The sequence below is a fragment of the Microcaecilia unicolor genome, chromosome 11, assembly GCF_901765095.1.
Source record: "Microcaecilia unicolor chromosome 11, aMicUni1.1, whole genome shotgun sequence".
NCBI lineage: Eukaryota > Metazoa > Chordata > Amphibia > Gymnophiona > Siphonopidae > Microcaecilia > Microcaecilia unicolor.
In genome coordinates this window covers 135406315-135424550 of record NC_044041.1, presented here as the reverse complement: position 1 = coordinate 135424550, position 18236 = coordinate 135406315, and the positions used below count along the sequence as shown (strand labels likewise).

Below are 18236 nucleotides of genomic sequence, written 5' to 3'. Positions count from 1 at the left end.
GGCTAATCTTACAAAATGGCGTGTATAGATGCATCCACACGGTGCTGTGTTGGCGGCCCTCTCAATGAACCCACTGCCTCCAGTCGCAGGTACCTGTGAATGATAGTCCGTTTTGTTTGTTAGTTTCATGATGATCTACTTTTTTTACCCCACAGATCAAGAAAAAGAGATGGTGAAACGTCAACAGCCAGTGCCGAGAAAAGAGGACAGAGTACGAACAGCACTGCGATTGCCAATCACCCCTACTGTTCAAAGGGACATCATATCCAGAGCGGCGGTTTGGCAAGCTATAAAAGTAAGCATTTTATGTTTTTTAAAAGAACAGGTTTTTGCATTCTATTTCAAGGTTATTTACCTATAGATGTAACATCTTTTCTCTCGGCTCTTGATAGTCTTACAAAATGGCGATTGTATCTGCACCCCACATGTCCATATGTTGAGGTGTTGACAGCCATCTTGTTGGCCATCTTGACAAACCCTCTCCAACAGTAGCAGGTGCCTGCGAACGATAGGATTTGTGTTTGCTAGTTTCATGATGATCTACTTTTTACCCCCAACAGATCAAGAAAAGGATCTGACTGGTGAAACATCGTCAACTGGATATCTGCAGCAGTCCAATCACAGACAAGCGACACAGCCAAATCGGTACGTCAAACCTAGAGATAAATCCAACCAGGTGGGAAAACCCTCGGTGAGCAAAAGCAACAAACCTAGAGATAAATCCAATCATTTGGAAAAACGACAGAAGTACACAAGCAAGTAAAGAGGAAAACGCATGAGTCGCCCTCCTGAGGAAAACGCACGAGTCGCCCTCCTGAGGAAAGAGGAAGAAAGAGGGTGCACCGTGATACCAGAGCTGAGAGTGGATCTTCGGACAAGAACATTGCTAATAACGAGTATAAGGCCAGTAACATTCTTGAAACTGTGAGTGGCTCTGTTACAGACAATGTGTTTGAAAATGTTACAGTGGATCCTGAACCGTTGAGATATATAGAATTTGTGAACAGGTGGACAAGAACCTCACCCAGTTATAATGGCACAAGCTGCTCAGACCATTTTCGTTTTAATATAGACACTACAAGATCGTTCAGCGATGTTCAAAGCACTGTACGAAAGGGTATCCAACAAGCTTTAGATATCATAAACAGAGTATCGTCTAATGATTACTTATAAATAAAATTTATGTCTGGTGGTTTATATAATTTACTAGTAAAAGAGGCCCATTTCAGAGCAAATGAAACGGGCGCTAGCAAGGTTTTTGTCGTCACCCCCCTCCCTCCCTGGCCAACCCCTTCGTTGTTCTGCCATTGCTCCGCCCCCAACGTCATGACGTTTGACGCGAGGGCGGGGCCCGGAGCGATTTCCACCCCGCCTCCCTCCCTCCCTGTCAACCCCTTTCGTTGTTATGACATTGCTCCACCCTCGAGGGCGGGGCCCGGAGCGATTTTGGTGGCTTCACCACCACGAACCTTCGAACCTTTTTGAAGGAAGTCAGGGGTTGGCTTCACTGACGTCAGTGTCCTCAGAACGTTGAGGGTGAGTTTTATTATAGTAGATTGTATTCTAGAAGTGACAGACCTGGTAGGACCAAGGTGGGGCATTTCTTAGATTAGGTCAGTAATTTTCTACTACTACTACTTACCATTTCTATAGTGCTACTAGACGTACGCAGCGCTGTACACTTGAACATGAAGAGACAGTCCCTTCTCGACAGAGCTTACAATCTAATTAGGACAAACAGGACAAACAAGAGATAAGGGAATATTAAAGCGAGGATGATAAAATAAGGGTTAGGAGTTAAAAGCAGCATCAAAAAGGTGGGCTTTTAGCTTTGATTTGAAAACGGCCAGAGAATGGAGCTTGACGTACCGGCTCAGGAAGTCTGTTCCAGGCATATGGTGCAGCAAGACTGAAAATAATAAGAAACTACATAAGGAATGTCAAGTCAAATGCAAAGCGATGATAAGGAAAGCTAAGAGGGACATCGAAAAAAAGATTGCATTGGTGGCAAAAACACATAGTAAAAAAATTTTTAGGTATATTAAAAGCAGGAAGCCAGCAAAAGAATCAGTTGGACCGCTAGATGACCGAGGAGTAAAAGGGGCGATCAGGGAAGACAAAGCCGTAGCGGAGAGATTAAATTAATTATTTGCTTCAGTCTTCACCGAGGAAGATTTGGGTGGGATATCGGTGCTGGAAATGGTATTTGAAACTGACGAGTCGGAGAAACTTAATGAATTCTCTGTAAACCTGGAGGATGTAATGGGGCAGCTCTACAAACTGAAGAGTAGCAAATCTCCTGGACCGGATGGTATTCATCCCAGAGTACTGATAGAACTGAAAAATGAGCTTGCGGAGCTGTTTTAGAAATATGTCATTTATCCTTAAAATCGAGTGTGGTACCGGAAGATTGGAGGGTGGCCAATGTAACGCCGATTTTTTAAAAAAGGTTCCATAGGAGATCTGGGAAATTATGGACCGGTGAGTTTGACATTGGTGCTGGGCAAAATGGTAGAGACTATTATTAAGAACAAAATTACAGAGCATTTATTTATTTATTATTATATTTATACCCCCGCACTTTCCCACAGAAGCAGGTACAATGCGGCTTACATAATAAACAGAATTACAATTATTAGATTCATTAAGAAGAATATTACAAACTAAAATGTAACATAATAATAGAATGCTTTGAGTATGTGTGAATTAACATGGGAAGGAGTAATGAAGATAGATAAGCATGGATTAATGAGACAAACAGGCTTATTTTTGAAAGTGATCGCCGGCCATCTTCTGACATAAATCGGGAGATGGCCGGCAATCTCTCAAAAGCGGCCAAATCGGTATAATCGAAATCCCCTTTTTTGACACCATTGCCGCTTTCCCGTCATCGAACCGGCGAAAGTTCAAGGGGGCGTGTCGGCGGCGTAGCGAAGGCGGGACATGGGTGGGCATAGGCGTGGTTACCAGATGGCCACCAGAAGGAATCGGGGATGACCTCCCCGTACTCCCCCAGTGGTCACCAACCCCCTCCCACACTAAAAAACACAATTATAAACATATTTTGCCAGCCTCAAATGCCGAAGCCACCTCTATGACAGCAGAATGTGTTCTATCCTCTGACAGCCTTTCCCTGGTTGTGATGTGGCTCTCAGGTGAGTGTGACACCTTTTCTGTTAGGTGCACTGCAGAGTCACATCAGCAATGCATTGTAGTTGCCCCCTTCACCCCTAAGAGCTACGATAGTGTTGTACATTTGTGGGTAGTGGGTTTGGGGGGGAGGGGGTTGGGGGGCTCAGCACCCAAAGTAAGGGAGCTAGGCATGTGGGAGCTTTTTCTGAAGTCCACCGCACTGACCCCTAGGGTGCTCAGTTGGTGCCCTGGCATGTCAGGGGGACCAGTGCACTACAAATGCTGGCTCCTCCCACGACCAAATGCCTTGGATTTCGCCGGGTTCGGGATGGCCGGCATTTTTTTCCATTATCGCTGAAAAACAAAACCGGCGAACTCTGGCATTTGGCCGGCCTAAACCGTATTATCGAAAAAAAAGATGGCTGGCCATTTTTTTTCTATAATACGGTTCCGGCCAGCTGTTGCGCCGCCGCCAAAATAGATCACCGGCGATCTATTTCGCCGGTGACGTTCGATTATGCCCCTCAAAGTCAACATGGATTTAGTGAAGGGAAATCTTGCCTCACCAATCTACTACATTTCTTTGAAGGGGTGAACAAACATGGATAAAGGGGAGCCGGTTGATATTGTGTATCTGGATTTTCAGAAGGCGTTTGACAAAGTACCTCATGAAAGACTCCAGAGGAAATTGGAGAGTCATGGGATAGGAGGTAGTGTTCTACTGTGGATTAAAAACTGGTTAAAAGATAGAAAACAGAGAGTAGGGTTAAATGGTCAGTATTCTCAATGGAGAAGGGTAGTTAGTGGTGTTCCCCAGGGCTCTGTGCTGGGACTGCTGCTTTTTAACATATTTATAAATGACCTAGAGATGGGAGTAACTAGTGAGGTAATTAAATTTGCTGATGACACAAAGTTATTCAAAGTCGTTAAATCGCGGGAGGATTGTGAAAAATTACAAGCGGACCTTACGAGACTGGGTGACTGGGCATCTAAATGGCAGATGACGTTTAATGTGAGCAAGTGCAAAGTGATGCATGTGGGAAAGAGGAACCTAAATTATAGCTAGTTGCAATAGTCTGAGCGAGAGGTGATAAAGAGTGTGGATGAAGGTTCTGGTAGTGTGCTCAAGGGCAAATTTTGGTGATATAGAGAAAGAAACGACATGTTTTAGCAGTCTGCTGAATATGTGCAGAGAAGGAGAGGGAGGAGTCGAAGATGGCCCCAAGGTTACGAGCTGATGAGACAGGAAGGATGAGAGTGTTATCCACAGAAATAGAGAATGGGGGAGGAGGAGAGGTTGGTTTAGGGAGAAAGATAAGAAGCTCAGTCTTGGTCATGTCTAGTTTCAGATGGCGCTGAGACATCCAGGCAACAATGTCAGACAGGCAGGCTGATACTTTGGCCTGGATTTCGGCTGAGATTTCTGGTGTGGAGAGGTAGATCTCTGAGTCATCAGTGTAAATATGATACTGAAAACCATGGGATGAGATCAGAGTACCAAGGGAAGACGTATAGATGGAGAAAAGAAGAGGTCCCAGGACAGATCCCTGAGGTGCACCAACTGACAGTGCGATAGAAGTAGAGGAGGATCCACTAGAGTATATAGTAAAGGTACCCTGGGAGAGGTAAGAAGAAAACCAGGAAAGAACAGAGCCCTGAAATCCAAGTGAGGACAGTGTATGAAAGCAGAGTTTCAAAGAAATACACATCAATGAGAATATGCATCTCATCGTGACAGTTATCAGAAATAAAGGTGGTGGTGCAGTTTGTAACAGGTCTTTTTAAAGTGTTCTTGATAGCCACATCGGGGGGAAAAAGAAGACATTTAGTACATCTAAACAACGTACCATAGTAGATGACGGCAGATACAGACCTGTATGGTCAATTCAATCTATCCAACAAGATAAGCTCAGTCCACATGCTATGTGATACTTCATATATTTGCCATTTTCAGGGCACAGACAGTAGAGGTCTGCCCAGCACTGGCTTTGCTTCCCAGTTACCGTTGTTGCCACCCAATCTCCACAAAGCTTCTGTGGATCCATTCCTTTTAAATAGGATTCCTTTGTGTTTATCCCATGTATTTTTGAATTCTGATACCATTTTTATCTCCACCATCACCTGCGGGAGGGTATTCCAAGTATCACCACCTTATCTGTGAAAAAAATACTTCCTGACATTATTTCTGAGTCTGCCCCCCTTCAACTTCAATTCATATCCTCTAGTTCTACTGCCTTCCCTTCTCTGGAAAAGGATTGTTTGTGGATTGATACCTTTCAAATATTTGAATGTCTGTATCATATCAACCCTGTTTCTCCTTTCCTCTAGGATACACATGTTCAGGTCAGCAAGTCTCTCCTCATACGTTTTCTAATGCAAATCCTATACCATTTTTGTAGCCCTTCTTTGCGCTGCTTCATCTTTTTACATCCTTAGCAAGATACGGCCGCCTGAACTGAATACTCCAAGTGGGGCCTCACCAATGACTTGTAGAGGGGCATGAACACCACCTTTCTTCTGCTGGTTATATCCCTCTCTATTCAGCCTAGCATCCTTCTAGCCACATCCACAGCCTTATCACATTGTTTCATCACCTTCAGATCCTCGGACACAGGTCCCTCTCCTGAGTCGAGCTAACCAATCGCTCCCCTCTTATATGGTATCTCTCTTTTGGGTCTCTTCACCTCAAGTGCATCACTCTGCACTTCTTGGTAATTCATGGGTATTAACTTGTGCTTTGTGGGGAGTCTCAAGGCATTCACCATCACTGTCAAGCTAAAAGACGTAGAATTGTTACATGAGGCCAGAAAACTACATGCGAAGCTAGGATGGTCAGAAAACAAAAAAAGTTATGTTGAGCGACATGTATGTTTATCCCCAGTTGTTTTTCAAAAACAACAGAATCCTACATCGTATAGCCAGAAACTGCTGGCTTCTTTTTTGAAACAAACAACTGTCAGTTGTTCCATAAGATTGTATATCTATTACTCCATCATGATCATTTTGTACGGTATCTTAGATATCAAACAGTTCTACAGTAACAAAAATTTCTGTAAACACTGTGAAATGCCTTATAGCCGCAACCACACTTGCAAATCATGCCATTGTCTGTGTCTATTCAACATATGCTCTATTGGGGTGGGCAGTAGAGAGAGGTGCCCTAACAGCTGGTTGTACTGTCATTCTATGGAATGTTTAAAATGGCATACAAACCTAGCATTCAAAAAAAGAGATAAAATGCTTGTCTAAAATATTTTGCAATAAGTGTGACTCTTACACAGAAATAAAGAACAAATGCAAAGTCATAAAATGTTTGCAGTGCGGTGATCCTTTACTGAGATGCGAAAAACATTTATGCTATATGAAAAGGCTGGCTAGACCTAAAACATCTGAAAAGTGTATCATTTATTTATTTATTTATTACATTTTCCCACTTATTTGCAGGCTCAATGTGGCTTACATTATTCCGTTATGGCGATCGCCACGTTCGGTATGAGGAAATACAAGTTGGTAATGCATACATGTTCATAAGAGGAAAGCAGATTATAAAGAGATGTAGCACAGGGCTGTGAGCTTTTACAAATAGGGGTTGATAAGTTTGGCATTTGCTTTATAGATTCTCTAAATTTTCTGCCCATGAAGCTTAGCAAGCACCTGCAAGCCATGGGCTTTGAAGCCAGCAAAGGTTACTTTCCTCACTTCTTTTAACACTGTGGAAAATCAAAACTAGATGGGGAAATGCCGGAGGAAAAGTACTACGGTGTTAAGAGCGTGATGCCTGATGAGAAAGAGGCTTTCTCACGCTGGTACAGTGAGAACAAGCATAAGACGTTTGATTTACAAAAAGAACTGGCCTTCTATTGTAATGTCTATATTTTACAAAAAGCTTGTGTCCTGTACAAAGAGAAAATTATGAAAATGATGTAGAGGAGGGTAGTTAGTGGGGTCCCGCAGGGGTCTGTGCTGGGTCCGTTGCTTTTTAATGTATTTATAAATGACCTAGAGATGGGAATAACTAGTGAGGTAATTAAATTCGCCGATGACACAAAATTATTCAGGGTCGTCAAGTCGCAGGAGGAATGTGAACGATTACAGGAGGACCTTGCGAGACTGGGAGAATGGGCGTGCAAGTGGCAGATGAAGTTCAATGTTGACAAGTGCAAAGTGATGCATGTGGGTAAGAGGAACCCGAATTATAGCTACGTCTTGCAAGGTTCCGCGTTAGGAGTTACGGATCAAGAAAGGGATCTGGGTGTCGTCGTCGATGATACGCTGAAACCTTCTGCTCAGTGTGCTGCTGCGGCTAGGAAAGCGAATAGAATGTTGGGTGTTATTAGGAAGGGTATGGAGTCCAGGTGTGCGGATGTTATAATGCCGTTGTATCGCTCCATGGTGCGACCGCACCTGGAGAATTGTGTTCAGTACTGGTCTCCGTATCTCAAAAAAGATATAGTAGAATTGGAAAAGGTACAGCGAAGGGCGACGAAAATGATAGTGGGGATGGGACGACTTTCCTATGAAGAGAGGCTGAGAAGGCTAGGGCTTTTCAGCTTGGAGAAGAGACGGCTGAGGGGAGATATGATAGAAGTGTATAAAATAATGAGTGGAATGGATCGGGTGGATGTGAAGCGACTGTTCACGCTATCCAAAAATACTAGGACTAGAGGGCATGAGTTGAAGCTACAGTGTGGTAAATTTAAAACGAATCGGAGAAAATTTTTCTTCACCCAACGTGTAATTAGACTCTGGAATTCGTTGCCGGAGAACGTGGTACGGGCGGTTAGCTTGACGGAGTTTAAAAAGGGGTTAGATAGATTCCTAAAGGACAAGTCCATAGACCGCTATTAAATGGACTTGGAAAAATTCCGCATTTTTAGGTATAACTTGTCTGGAATGTTTTTACATTTGGGGAGCGTGCCAGGTGCCCTTGACCTGGATTGGCCACTGTCGGTGACAGGATGCTGGGCTAGATGGACCTTTGGTCTTTCCCAGTATGGCACTACTTATGTACTTATGTACTTATGGGTTGTGGAAGTAGATGTAGAAGAAATACCCGGGGTGGGGTGGCAACCCTAAAGAATTGTGTAGACCCATTCCAGTACATCACACTCCCTTCCGTGTGTATGGTTGTGTTGCGGTTCATATGTTTAAAACCAAAAAACCATAGCTCCGCTATTGGTTGATGATGGTCATCGGCAGACCAAAAGGTATTCAACTGCCAGTATCCATTGGTTGATGTACACAGAGGACAAAGGACACATACAAATCAGGCACACTCTAAAGGGGGGTGAAATGCAGATGGGTGACTACTTTCTCGACAGGTATGCCGTCGTTGAGGGTGAGCGTACTGTCTTTGAATTTAACAGGTGCTTTTACCATGGCTGTACGACCTGCTATGATTCTAAAAAAACAATCATGGCTGTATGACCTGCTATGATTCTAAAAAAACAACCCGTTGATGGGTACCATCTTCGGGTTTCTCAACTACAAAACACAATGCAAGGCATATTACCTAAAAGAGAAAGGGTTTAAAGTAGTCAGTATTTGGTAACATGAGTGGGACATTTTGGTTAAAACAGATAGGGAATGTGCGGCCTTTCTGATTAGAGCCACGTTGCCCAAACCTTTAGTTCCACGAGATCCCTTTTTGGAGGCAGAATGAATTCTGTGTATCTGGGTGAGAAAATAACACTATTATGATTTTTACCAGCCTGTACCCTTTTATCAGTAAAACTAAAGAATATCTGATCGGTCACCCCAAAACCATCTATAACAATTTTAACCCCCCTCTCCAATTATTTTGGGCTTGTGAAAGTCCAGGTGTTCTCCCCGCGTGGACTCTCTTTTTTTTTTTTTTCCCCTTCTCCGTACTGTCTTTTAGGGTGCACGGTAACCTCACGTTCCTGTTGTGTCACATCTGCGCTGTAACGAATCTGCGGGAGAAATGTGCCCTTGATGATGACAATCAAGTCCTGGTGGGGATATGTTGTACCATAGAATTGGAAATGGCCATCTCTAAAGGGTACAGGGTGGGGAAATCCATGAGGTCTGGCATTTTGTACAGACATCTACAGGACTATTTACAGAATACATAAATATGTATCTACGTCAAAAGCAGGAAGCATCGGGGTTTCCTCAGTGTGTACTGATGCTGAACAACAAAACCGGTACATAGATGATTTCTATCAAAAAGAAGGTGTGCTTTTATATGCTGATCAGGTAACCGTGAACCCTGCAAAATGACAACTGTTCTTAAACTCTTTGTGGGGGAAGTTTGGTCAAAGAAGAAATGTACTTAACACAAGCATTGTGAGATACCCCTGATGAACTGTATGTACGTGTTTTCCCTGAATACATCATGTTGTCTTACGATCTTATAGATGATGATGCGGCTTGCGTCACCTGGTAGCGTACAAAGGAACTTTGTGCACCGCCGGGTAACACATCTTCAAGTCTCTTTTACAACTCGTAGAGAATGACACAGGGACGGGGAACCGCGGGGATGGGGACAGATTCCATGAGGATGGGGACAAACTTTGACCTTTGTGTCACTTTCTACTTTGAAGCCTGTTAATGTGGACTGTTATTTTTGATTGATGCAGAAGACAATATTTTTATTTTTTTGGAGAAACAAGCAACCATGCTGGCCATAGCTAGCAAAATTTGCATGGGGGATCCTGTACATCCTGCTACCAGCACATCTTCTAAGTAGACATCTCGTAGCGGTGCAAAGAAAAGCTACGAGAATGGTATGTGATTTGCGTTCCAAGACGTATGAGCAGAGACTTGCTGACCTGAACATGTATACTCTGGAGGAAAGGAGGAACAGGGGTGATATGATACAGACGTTAAAATACTTGAAAGGTATTAATCCGCAAAGAAATCTTTTCCGGAGATGGGAAGGCAGTAGATCGAGAGGACATGAAATGAGATTGAAGGGGGGCAGACTCAAAAAAGATGTCAGGAAGTATTTTTTCACGGAGAGGGTGGTGGATGCTTGGAATGCCCTCCCGCGGGAGGTGGTGGAGATGAAAACGGTAACGGAATTCAAACGTGTGGGATATGCATAAAGGAATCCTATGCAGTAGGAATGGATCCTCAGAAGCTTAGCCGAAATTGGGTGGCGGAGCAGGTGGGGGAAGAGAGGTTGGTGGTTGGGAGGCAAGGATAGTGGAGGGCAGACTTATACGGTCTGTGCTAGAGCCGGTGATGGGAGGCGGGTCTGGTGGTTGGGAGGCGGGAAATACTGCTGGGCAGACTTGTACGGTCTGTGCCCTGAAAAAGGCAGGTACAAATCAAGGTAAGGTATACACATACGAGTTTATCTTGTTGGGCAGACTGGATGGACCATGCAGGTGTTTTTTCTGCCGTCATCTACTATGTTACTATATCTTCTAAGTAGACATCTTCTGTTGCAGGATGGACTGTGGAAGACAGGAGAGAGAGACTGAATCCTGAGATTGTTGATGACTTCTTATTCATCCACAAATTAAAAAATCATAACAGTGCTTCATAGGACATATTTCTCCCCTGTAGGGCATACAGAATGGGTTGTATTTTGTACCCCTGGACATTATAACAAGGTGGATTAGGATTCCTTAGGGTAGTAGAAGTCAGCTGTTGTTGGGGTTGGAAGGGTAGAGGGTGGTGGTGGTGGTGGTGGTGGTGGTGGTGGTGGGAGGGTTTATAATAGCTGCTCATTGTTGTTATTGTTTTCTATTTGTAATTTATACACAATAGTAGCACAGCATATTGTTCCTTTTTATACTTCAATAAAAACATTTAAATATAAAATCACTAGGGAAAAAAGGCCCGTTTCTGACACAAATGAAACGGGTGCTAGTAAGGTTTTCCTCAGAGTGTGTGTGTTCTACAGAGCGTGTGTGAGAGTGAGTGTGTGTGAGAGAGTGAGTGTGTGTGTGTGACAGAGAGAGTGAGACTGTGTGCGAGAGTGTGTGTGTGAGAATGAGTGTGTGTGCTAAGGGCTCCCTCCCAGTTTCAGGGGCCGGCCCCCCCCACCCACCCACCCACCCAGTTCCAGGGTCATTTCCCCCCTCTCCCCCTCCCAGTTTCAGGGTCACCCCCCTTTCCTCCCAGTTTCTGGGTCCGCCTGGCCCCCTCCAAGTTCCAGGGCCCGCCCTCCCACCCACCCAGTTCCAGGGTCGTTGCCCCCCCCCCTTCCCCTCCAGCCACCCACCTACAACGTTGTGAAGCTTACTCCGTGGCTTCATTAAAGTGAAGGGTTCGTAAGATTCATCAGATTCGTCGGTCTGTTACCATCTCTCGGCCCCGCCCTCGCGCCCTCAACGTCAAAACATGATGACGTCGAGGGCGGTGGACCTATCAGAGGTGCGAGGGTGGGGCCAAGAGATGGTTACAGAGCGACGAATCTAACGATCCTAACAAACCCTTCAATGAAGCCACGGAGTCAGCTTCAGAACGTTGGAGGTGCCTTTTATTATAGTAGAGATAAGTGTTCGCGGCTTCTGCAGGTGAGAACAAGAGCCCAGGGCAGGGACAGAACCTGTGGGGATGGAGACGGGGCCTGCAGTGAAGGGGACAAATTTTATCCCCATGTCATTCTCTTCAACTGCGCATACTCGGATAGAGCTGTACAGGGTTATTGACGCCTTACAAGACGCTGTCTTTATCATGATACAGACTTTGATTTTTGTAAGTAAGGAGAGTGAGTGGGATCCTCCTTTGGTTGACTAGGTGAATTAATGAGCGAAATTCCTAAGGGCGAGCATATCACCGAGTTTGTCTTGGGCAATCCTAAAACATACGGGTAAAGGCTGTCCAGCAGCGAGACCCGTTTGAAAGTAAAAGACATCACACTCAGCAGCAAAAACAGTGAGAAAATACATTTTTTGCAGTCTAAAGGAGCTAGTTATGGATTACAATCCGAGGGTGCCACTGAATGAACAAACTCAAATATCCATTCAGCAAAAAGGGATATTCAGAAACAAGGCCTGGTGGCTTGCTGAATCTCATTAATTTAAAAAATTCAAAATGTTGTGTATAATGTAAAAATGGGTTTTGATTCAAAATTTTAACACGCTCCCTTATGGCTACTAAGTAGTCCCTGTATAAAAAGCATCTGTTCTGCTAGTCAACTTTTTTTTAAACGTCTGTTCTGTTAGGGGCAAAAGCAATCTCTGTATAAAAAGCATTCTGTTCTGCCACTAATTTTTTCATTTCTATTTCTTTTACAGGCACTGTACTCAACTTTTTTAAAAACTTGTCTATTTCCTAGGTGAACACTACTAAAAGAAAATAAAAGCATTAAAAAAAAAAGTTTGCTTATTTGTAAAAAGCAGGGAGGAACATAAATCATTAAAAAATAAAAAAGTTTGCTTATTTGTAAAAAGCAGGGAGGAACAGCACGCACAATCTCGTACAACTGTCTGTAGGAAAAAAGGGATGGGCTGTTGGTAGGGGTTTTGTTTTCCTGTTTGAACTGCTGAGAGCACTGCTTGCTTGCTGAAAAGCTGAGAGAAACCGGGGCACAATCTTATTCAGCTGTCTGGAGGAAAAAAGGTAGGGGGGTGTTTACTCTTAAAACAGCTTAACTTTTGTCTATATGTACACTTTAAAGCAAAGAAGAGAAGGAGGAGGATGGTCAATCTTTTTGTTTTAAAACCTAAAACTGTCATTCAGCAATCAGTTTGTTGTTCTTAAAAGCAGACGGACCTAACGTGATCTGGCTTCAAATGTATTCTTTTGAGAGGGGAAAAAGAAAAACGGTATAACCAGGGCTAAAAAAAAATGGCTATTTTCTTTCCTGTGTGAAAAAAATGAAGCTGAGCACACGTAAATAAATTCCACCAAGGATGCAGGGGGTGGTATCAGGGTTTTTTTATGTCACTTCCCATCACATCCCATCCAAGATGGCGGCCAGTAGTGGAAATATGAAGTGACGTAGGGCGACCAGTGGTAGCTGCCTTCTTGAAAAAGGTGTGTGGCTATGTCACTTCCTGTAATATCATATGGCTTGGGGTGGGTTATACAAAAAGGGGTGAGGTTTGGGGTAGGCGGCACAGGCAGCTCCTTGTGACTCTGGGCAAGTCACTTAACCCTCCATTGCCCGCCACATTGAGCCTGCCATGAGTGGGAAAGCGCGGGGTACAAAATAACAAAATAAATAAATAGGCCATGTAAATGTGGGGATATAGGCAGAGTTAAGCAAAAGGGTTGTGGCTTGGGCAGGACTGCAGCATCACATCTGTGGGCCTTGATCACCTCTCTGAATTTTGGACCAAACTTGAAGACCTCCAACAGGGCATGCATACATTTTCATTCCACCCTGTCAAAGACCTTTTCCTTGTCATCTATACTAATGGGTTGTATCCATCTACCAGCGGAAGGAGACAGAGAAAACAGTTCCAAGTATACCATTCCTTAAGGTTATCGTGCAGCCTGGAATGTTCAGTATTTTCTCTGTCTCCTAGCGGATGGTGGATGGATCGTGCAGCTGCTCTGGATTGCTGGCTGGTAGCTCCTGTCCCAGATTCTTCTGGTGACAGTGGAGCCAGGGGTGTGCTAGTAGCCGTGTTGGGGCTAGTTTTAGATGATACTCGGTGGTCCTGAGTTCCTCATTTGCCAGCTAGGGTGATATCCAGTGACCCTGGTTCCCTCCCTCCCCTGGCTGTCTTTATAGCAGGGTGATGGCTAATTGTGGCATGGAGTAACTTGTCTCCCCTGTGGGGGTTCTTCTCTTCTGTGGTGAGAGGTATATCTGAATTTCTGCCTCTAAGGTAAGCCTTTATTTATTCCTGTCACTAGTGAAGAAGGTTGCTTAAAAAAAAAAAAGAAGAAACTTCTTTTTCCCTTCTTTCTCTTGCCTGTTACCTGATTTATTTTTAGTTCCTTCTTCTCGGGGCCTCCTTTGTTTTTGGCGGGTGCTATCATTGCATTCGACTTCGCTTCTTTTCTGTCTCAGGTTTTGTCAGGCCATTTTGTTCCCTCACGGTGTTTTCGCTCTTTCCTGCCTTTGGCAATGTATTCTAGTGGGCTCCTTGCGAAGTTGCTTTGAATTTCGCTGGCCGGCGTCTGATTCTGATCTTGGACCCTTCCAAGCTGGTAGAAGTTGCTTTGCTTTTTTTTTTTTTTTTATGGAGCACGGCTCGTGTCTGGATTACAAAACTCAGTTTTTCTCCTCTTCACGGTCCTAGACGGCAGCTGGTTCAGAGGGCAGCCCCATTTCTGGAACTTGTACCTTTGCAGTTCGGAGGTCTTAGTCTGCCATTTCCAAAGTGGAGGAAGTCTCTCGCTTGCTCCGTTTGGCTGCAGGCTCGGTCTTTATAGTCCAGGGCTGTTTTTTCTTTCCTGTCAGCCTTACGCGGCTGTTGGTCAGTTCTTTTTTCAGACCGTCCGCTCTTTGCTGCTTCAGGCATCTTGCTTGAGATGCCCCTGCTATTTGATTCTTGTATTGGCAGCAGTTTTTCCTCCCTTCCTTAGGGAGGTTCTGGTTCTCTCGTCCCCGTGGATCCCTCCTGTCTGCTCTGGTTTGTCTGCAGGGTACTTTCTTTCTGGTGGGGGTCTGAGTTGTCCTTGGTGTGCAACTGCTAGATCATATCCCTCTTCTGAGTACCCTCAGGAGCGCCATTCTTGCCACTCTTTTGCTTGGACTCAGTTCAGTGTCTCTTTACGGGAATGTGCCATTTTAAGACTAGTTTGCCACAGCTCTTCCTTGCTTTCGGGCGGGAATTATAGCCTGGCACAGGCAAATTTTGCCTTTTCTAGTTTCAGGCGCCTCTCTCCTGGCACATTTGGCCCTCCTTCCTTTTTCTCTAAGGGGCGCAGTTCTTTCCTGCTGAGCAGATCTATTGCTGTGCATCTGGATTATTGCCTCTTAGCTCTGCGCATTTCTTTACTTTTCTGCAGGGAAATGGATCTGTTCTAGGTCTGGAGTTTGACTTTCCCTTAGCTGGTTTTTCCTCAGTTTGGTGTTAGTAGCCAGCTTCCTCTTTGTTCCTGGCCTGGCAAGAGTTGTTTCTTCCTCACTGCCTTACGGCTGCATTTTGCTCCCTATGGTCTGAGGATTCCAGGTCTGTTGTGCTTACCTCCCTCTTGGCGGGAGTTTTTTCTTTACGTTGACTCTTCTCTGTTGCCTAGGAGGACGGTCATTGTGGCTCAGAGACCACTTGGGGGCCGTTAGTGTCTCTGGGGGCACGGGGCCTTCTCTTCTTGTAGTTTTAGTCCCTCTGGGCCAGTAGAGTGCAGCGCTAGGTCTATATTTCCACAAGTTGTGCTCCTTTCTTGTTGACCTCCTGGCAGCACCTTCTTCTCTGGCTGTTCCCCGGGGCTCCATCTATGCATTTTGCTTGTTGAGCACAGCTCCATCGCTCCTTGTTGAGCACTGCTCCATCACTGCATGTTGAGCGCAGCTTCATTGTTCCATGCGGTTCCGCCGTTCTATGTTGGGCACGGCTCCATTGCTGCATGTTGGGCACAGTTCCAGGTTGGTTTTAGATCCATCACTGTATGTTGAGGACAGCACTATCATGGCATGTTGAGTGAAGTTCCTTTGCTGCATATTCTGCAACCTTTCATCTCTGCATGTTGAACGCAGCTTCATTGTTGCTTGTTGTGTAGTTCTTTCTCTGCAGATCTCAGTGTGGGGCGCAGTCTTGTGTCTGCGCTGTAGAACATGACTCTGTGTCTGCCTGTGGAACGCAGCTCCTTGTCTGTGTGTGGCATGCTGCTCTCTCTCTGCGTATGGAACGCAGCTCCCTGTCTGTGTGCAGAGTGCAACTCCACCACCTGTTGAGTGTAACTCCATCTCTGTGTGTTTAGCACAACTCTTCTCTGCAGATTGGGTGCAGTTCCAGGGCGGTATGTGGAGCATAACTCTATGACTGCAGGTACTGACCAGCTTCATGTCTGTGTAGGAAGCATAGCTCCTTGTCGGCATCTGGAGCGCAGATCCTTGCCGGTGTCTGGAGCACATCTCCTTACTGTGTCAGGAGCGTAGCTCCTTGCTGGCTTCTGGAGCGCAGCTCCTTGTTTGCGTGTGGAAAGCAGCTCCTTGTTTGCGTGTGGAAAGCAGCTCCTTGTCTGCATTTTATACACAGTTCCGTCGCTACCACAGCTTCAGTTCTGCAGGTACCTCTAACATCCAGCTCTTTCAGTGGGGCACTGCTCATCCTCTGTTTGTTACTCTCAGCTTCTTCTCTGCTTGTTCAGTACATTTCTATCTTTGCCAGAGGTGTGCAACTCCTTCTCTGCCCGTGGTGTGTGGTTCAGTTTGAGTGCAAATCCGTTTGTTCTTGTTGAGGCTGGATCCTACTCTGCCTGATGAGCGCAGCTTTGTTTCTGTCCCTTGAGCACAGTTCAGTCTCTTGACTAAGGAGCATATTTTCACCTTTGCCTGTTGGGCACTGTTTCACCTTGTCGATCAACCCCAGCTCTTTTCTGCAGGTTGGATACAGTAACTTCATGGCAGCTGTGGCATACCGCAGTTTAGATTGCTAGACAAGGCTGCCTAGTCTGCTGTTAGCTACCATTCCTGTGGCACCTTTTCTTGCTGTAGCCTCTTGGTGGCTGACGAGAAGCTTCTTTATTGCTGGAGTTTGAATTAGTCTCTGCTCCTTTTGTGGCTTCTTGGCACCTTGGAGGTCTTTTCTCCGCAGTGTGGCTCTCGACTCTTTCTTTTTGTCTCCTTTTATTCTCTTGGCTCTGTTCTTCCATCCCTAAGTCCAGAGCAAGCTGGTTTAGGAGTACTCTCTTTCTACGGTTGTACCTTGGTATGCTGCTGCCCTTTTCTTCATGGTTCTGGAGAGAATAGCACTCCAGTTAGTTCTCTCGACTCTGGAGTCTCTTCTTGTTCTGTGGAGTTTGATTCTCTCACTAGGCACGGGCCTGCGTGGTTCCTGGACCTTGCTTCCTTTCTTCTATGAAGTGTGGTGCACTGTTTGGGGTTGCGTACTCCTAGTACTTGTTAGGATTGCTTCCTCCGACCATCTTCGACTCAAGGCAGACCGTCAGGTTTGGGAGTTAGTCTTTGTCCTGCCAGGGTTCAGTGAAGTGGATCCTGGTCTAGGAGAGACAGTTCTTCTCCTTGTTGCTTGGCTACGACTGTTGCCTTCCTTCCAAGGGGGGGTCCTTTGGCATGAGTATCTTTGCTGCTTCTTTTGCTACTCTCTGAACAGGAGTACGTAGTTTTTCTTTTACTCAGAACATTTGTTTTACGTCCTACGACTTCAGTTCCTTTTCTAACTCTGTTCCATTTTTGGTAGCCTGGTGGTTCGGATATTGTAATCCTTTTCTGCTGATCAGTTTTTGCTGTGTATAGCTTTGTTGATTTTTCAACCTTCTGCATGCTTCTTTTCTCCCCTCCCTCCCCCTTTGGGAAACTGCTTTGTTACATCCCATTAGTCTGGACTGGTCTGGTATAGATGACAAGGAAGGAAAATTATGTTCTTACTTGATGATTTTCTTTTCTTTAATCATTCCAGACCAGTCCAGATGCCCTCCCTGGCTAAAGTCTGTCAGAGTGTTGTTTCCTTTAGGTATCCCTGTCTGCTCCATGATGCTTCAATATGGTGGGATGTCCTACAACACTGCCTACGTCATCTTCTCTATTCAATTTCCTGCCACTTGTTGTTGTGCCAGCTCTGTATGACTCCTGTTACTTGGGATCACAGAGTTCTTTCCCTGGATTCTACTACTACTACTTATCATTTCTAAAGCGCTACTAGACGTACGCAGCGCTGTACACTTGAACATGAAGAGACAGTCCCTGCTCGACAGAGCTTACAATCTAATTAGGACAGACAGAACAAACAAGAGATAAGGGAATATTAAAGTGAGGATAATAAAATAAGGGTTCTGAACAAAGTGAATAAGGGTTAAGAGTTAAAAGCAGCATCAAAAAGGTGGGCTTTTAGCTTAGATTTGAAGACGGCCAGAGATGGAGCTTGACGTACCGGCTCAGGAAGTCTATTCCAGGCATATGGTACAGCAAGATAAAAGGAACTGAGTCTGGAGTTAGCAGTGGAGGAGAAGGGTGCAGATAAGAGAGATTTACCCAGTGAACGGAGTTCCTGGGGAGGAATGTAGGGAGAGATAACATAGTAGATGACTGCAGAAAAAGACCTGCA

The 18236-nt window shown here is 45.0% G+C and overlaps 1 protein-coding gene across 3 annotated transcripts in view; it reads left to right on the top strand.

The window, feature by feature from the left end:
• The window catches only part of LOC115480493 (putative nuclease HARBI1), a 246047-nt gene that overhangs the window by 113904 nt on the left and 113907 nt on the right, over positions 1-18236 (top strand). Inside the window, exons 2-3 of one of the 3 annotated variants that reach the window (XR_003943833.1) lie at positions 156-295; positions 561-645. The exons of 1 other annotated variant lie outside the window; for it this stretch is intronic. Coding sequence is in view for 1 of the 2 variants with exons in the window: in XM_030219209.1 (XP_030075069.1) it covers positions 156-295; positions 561-578 (158 nt within the window). In the remaining variant the exon portion in view is untranslated. Of the gene's footprint in view, positions 1-155; positions 296-560; positions 1141-18236 lie in introns of those variants that run through there. One more of the 3 variants, XM_030219209.1, reaches the window with a different exon arrangement.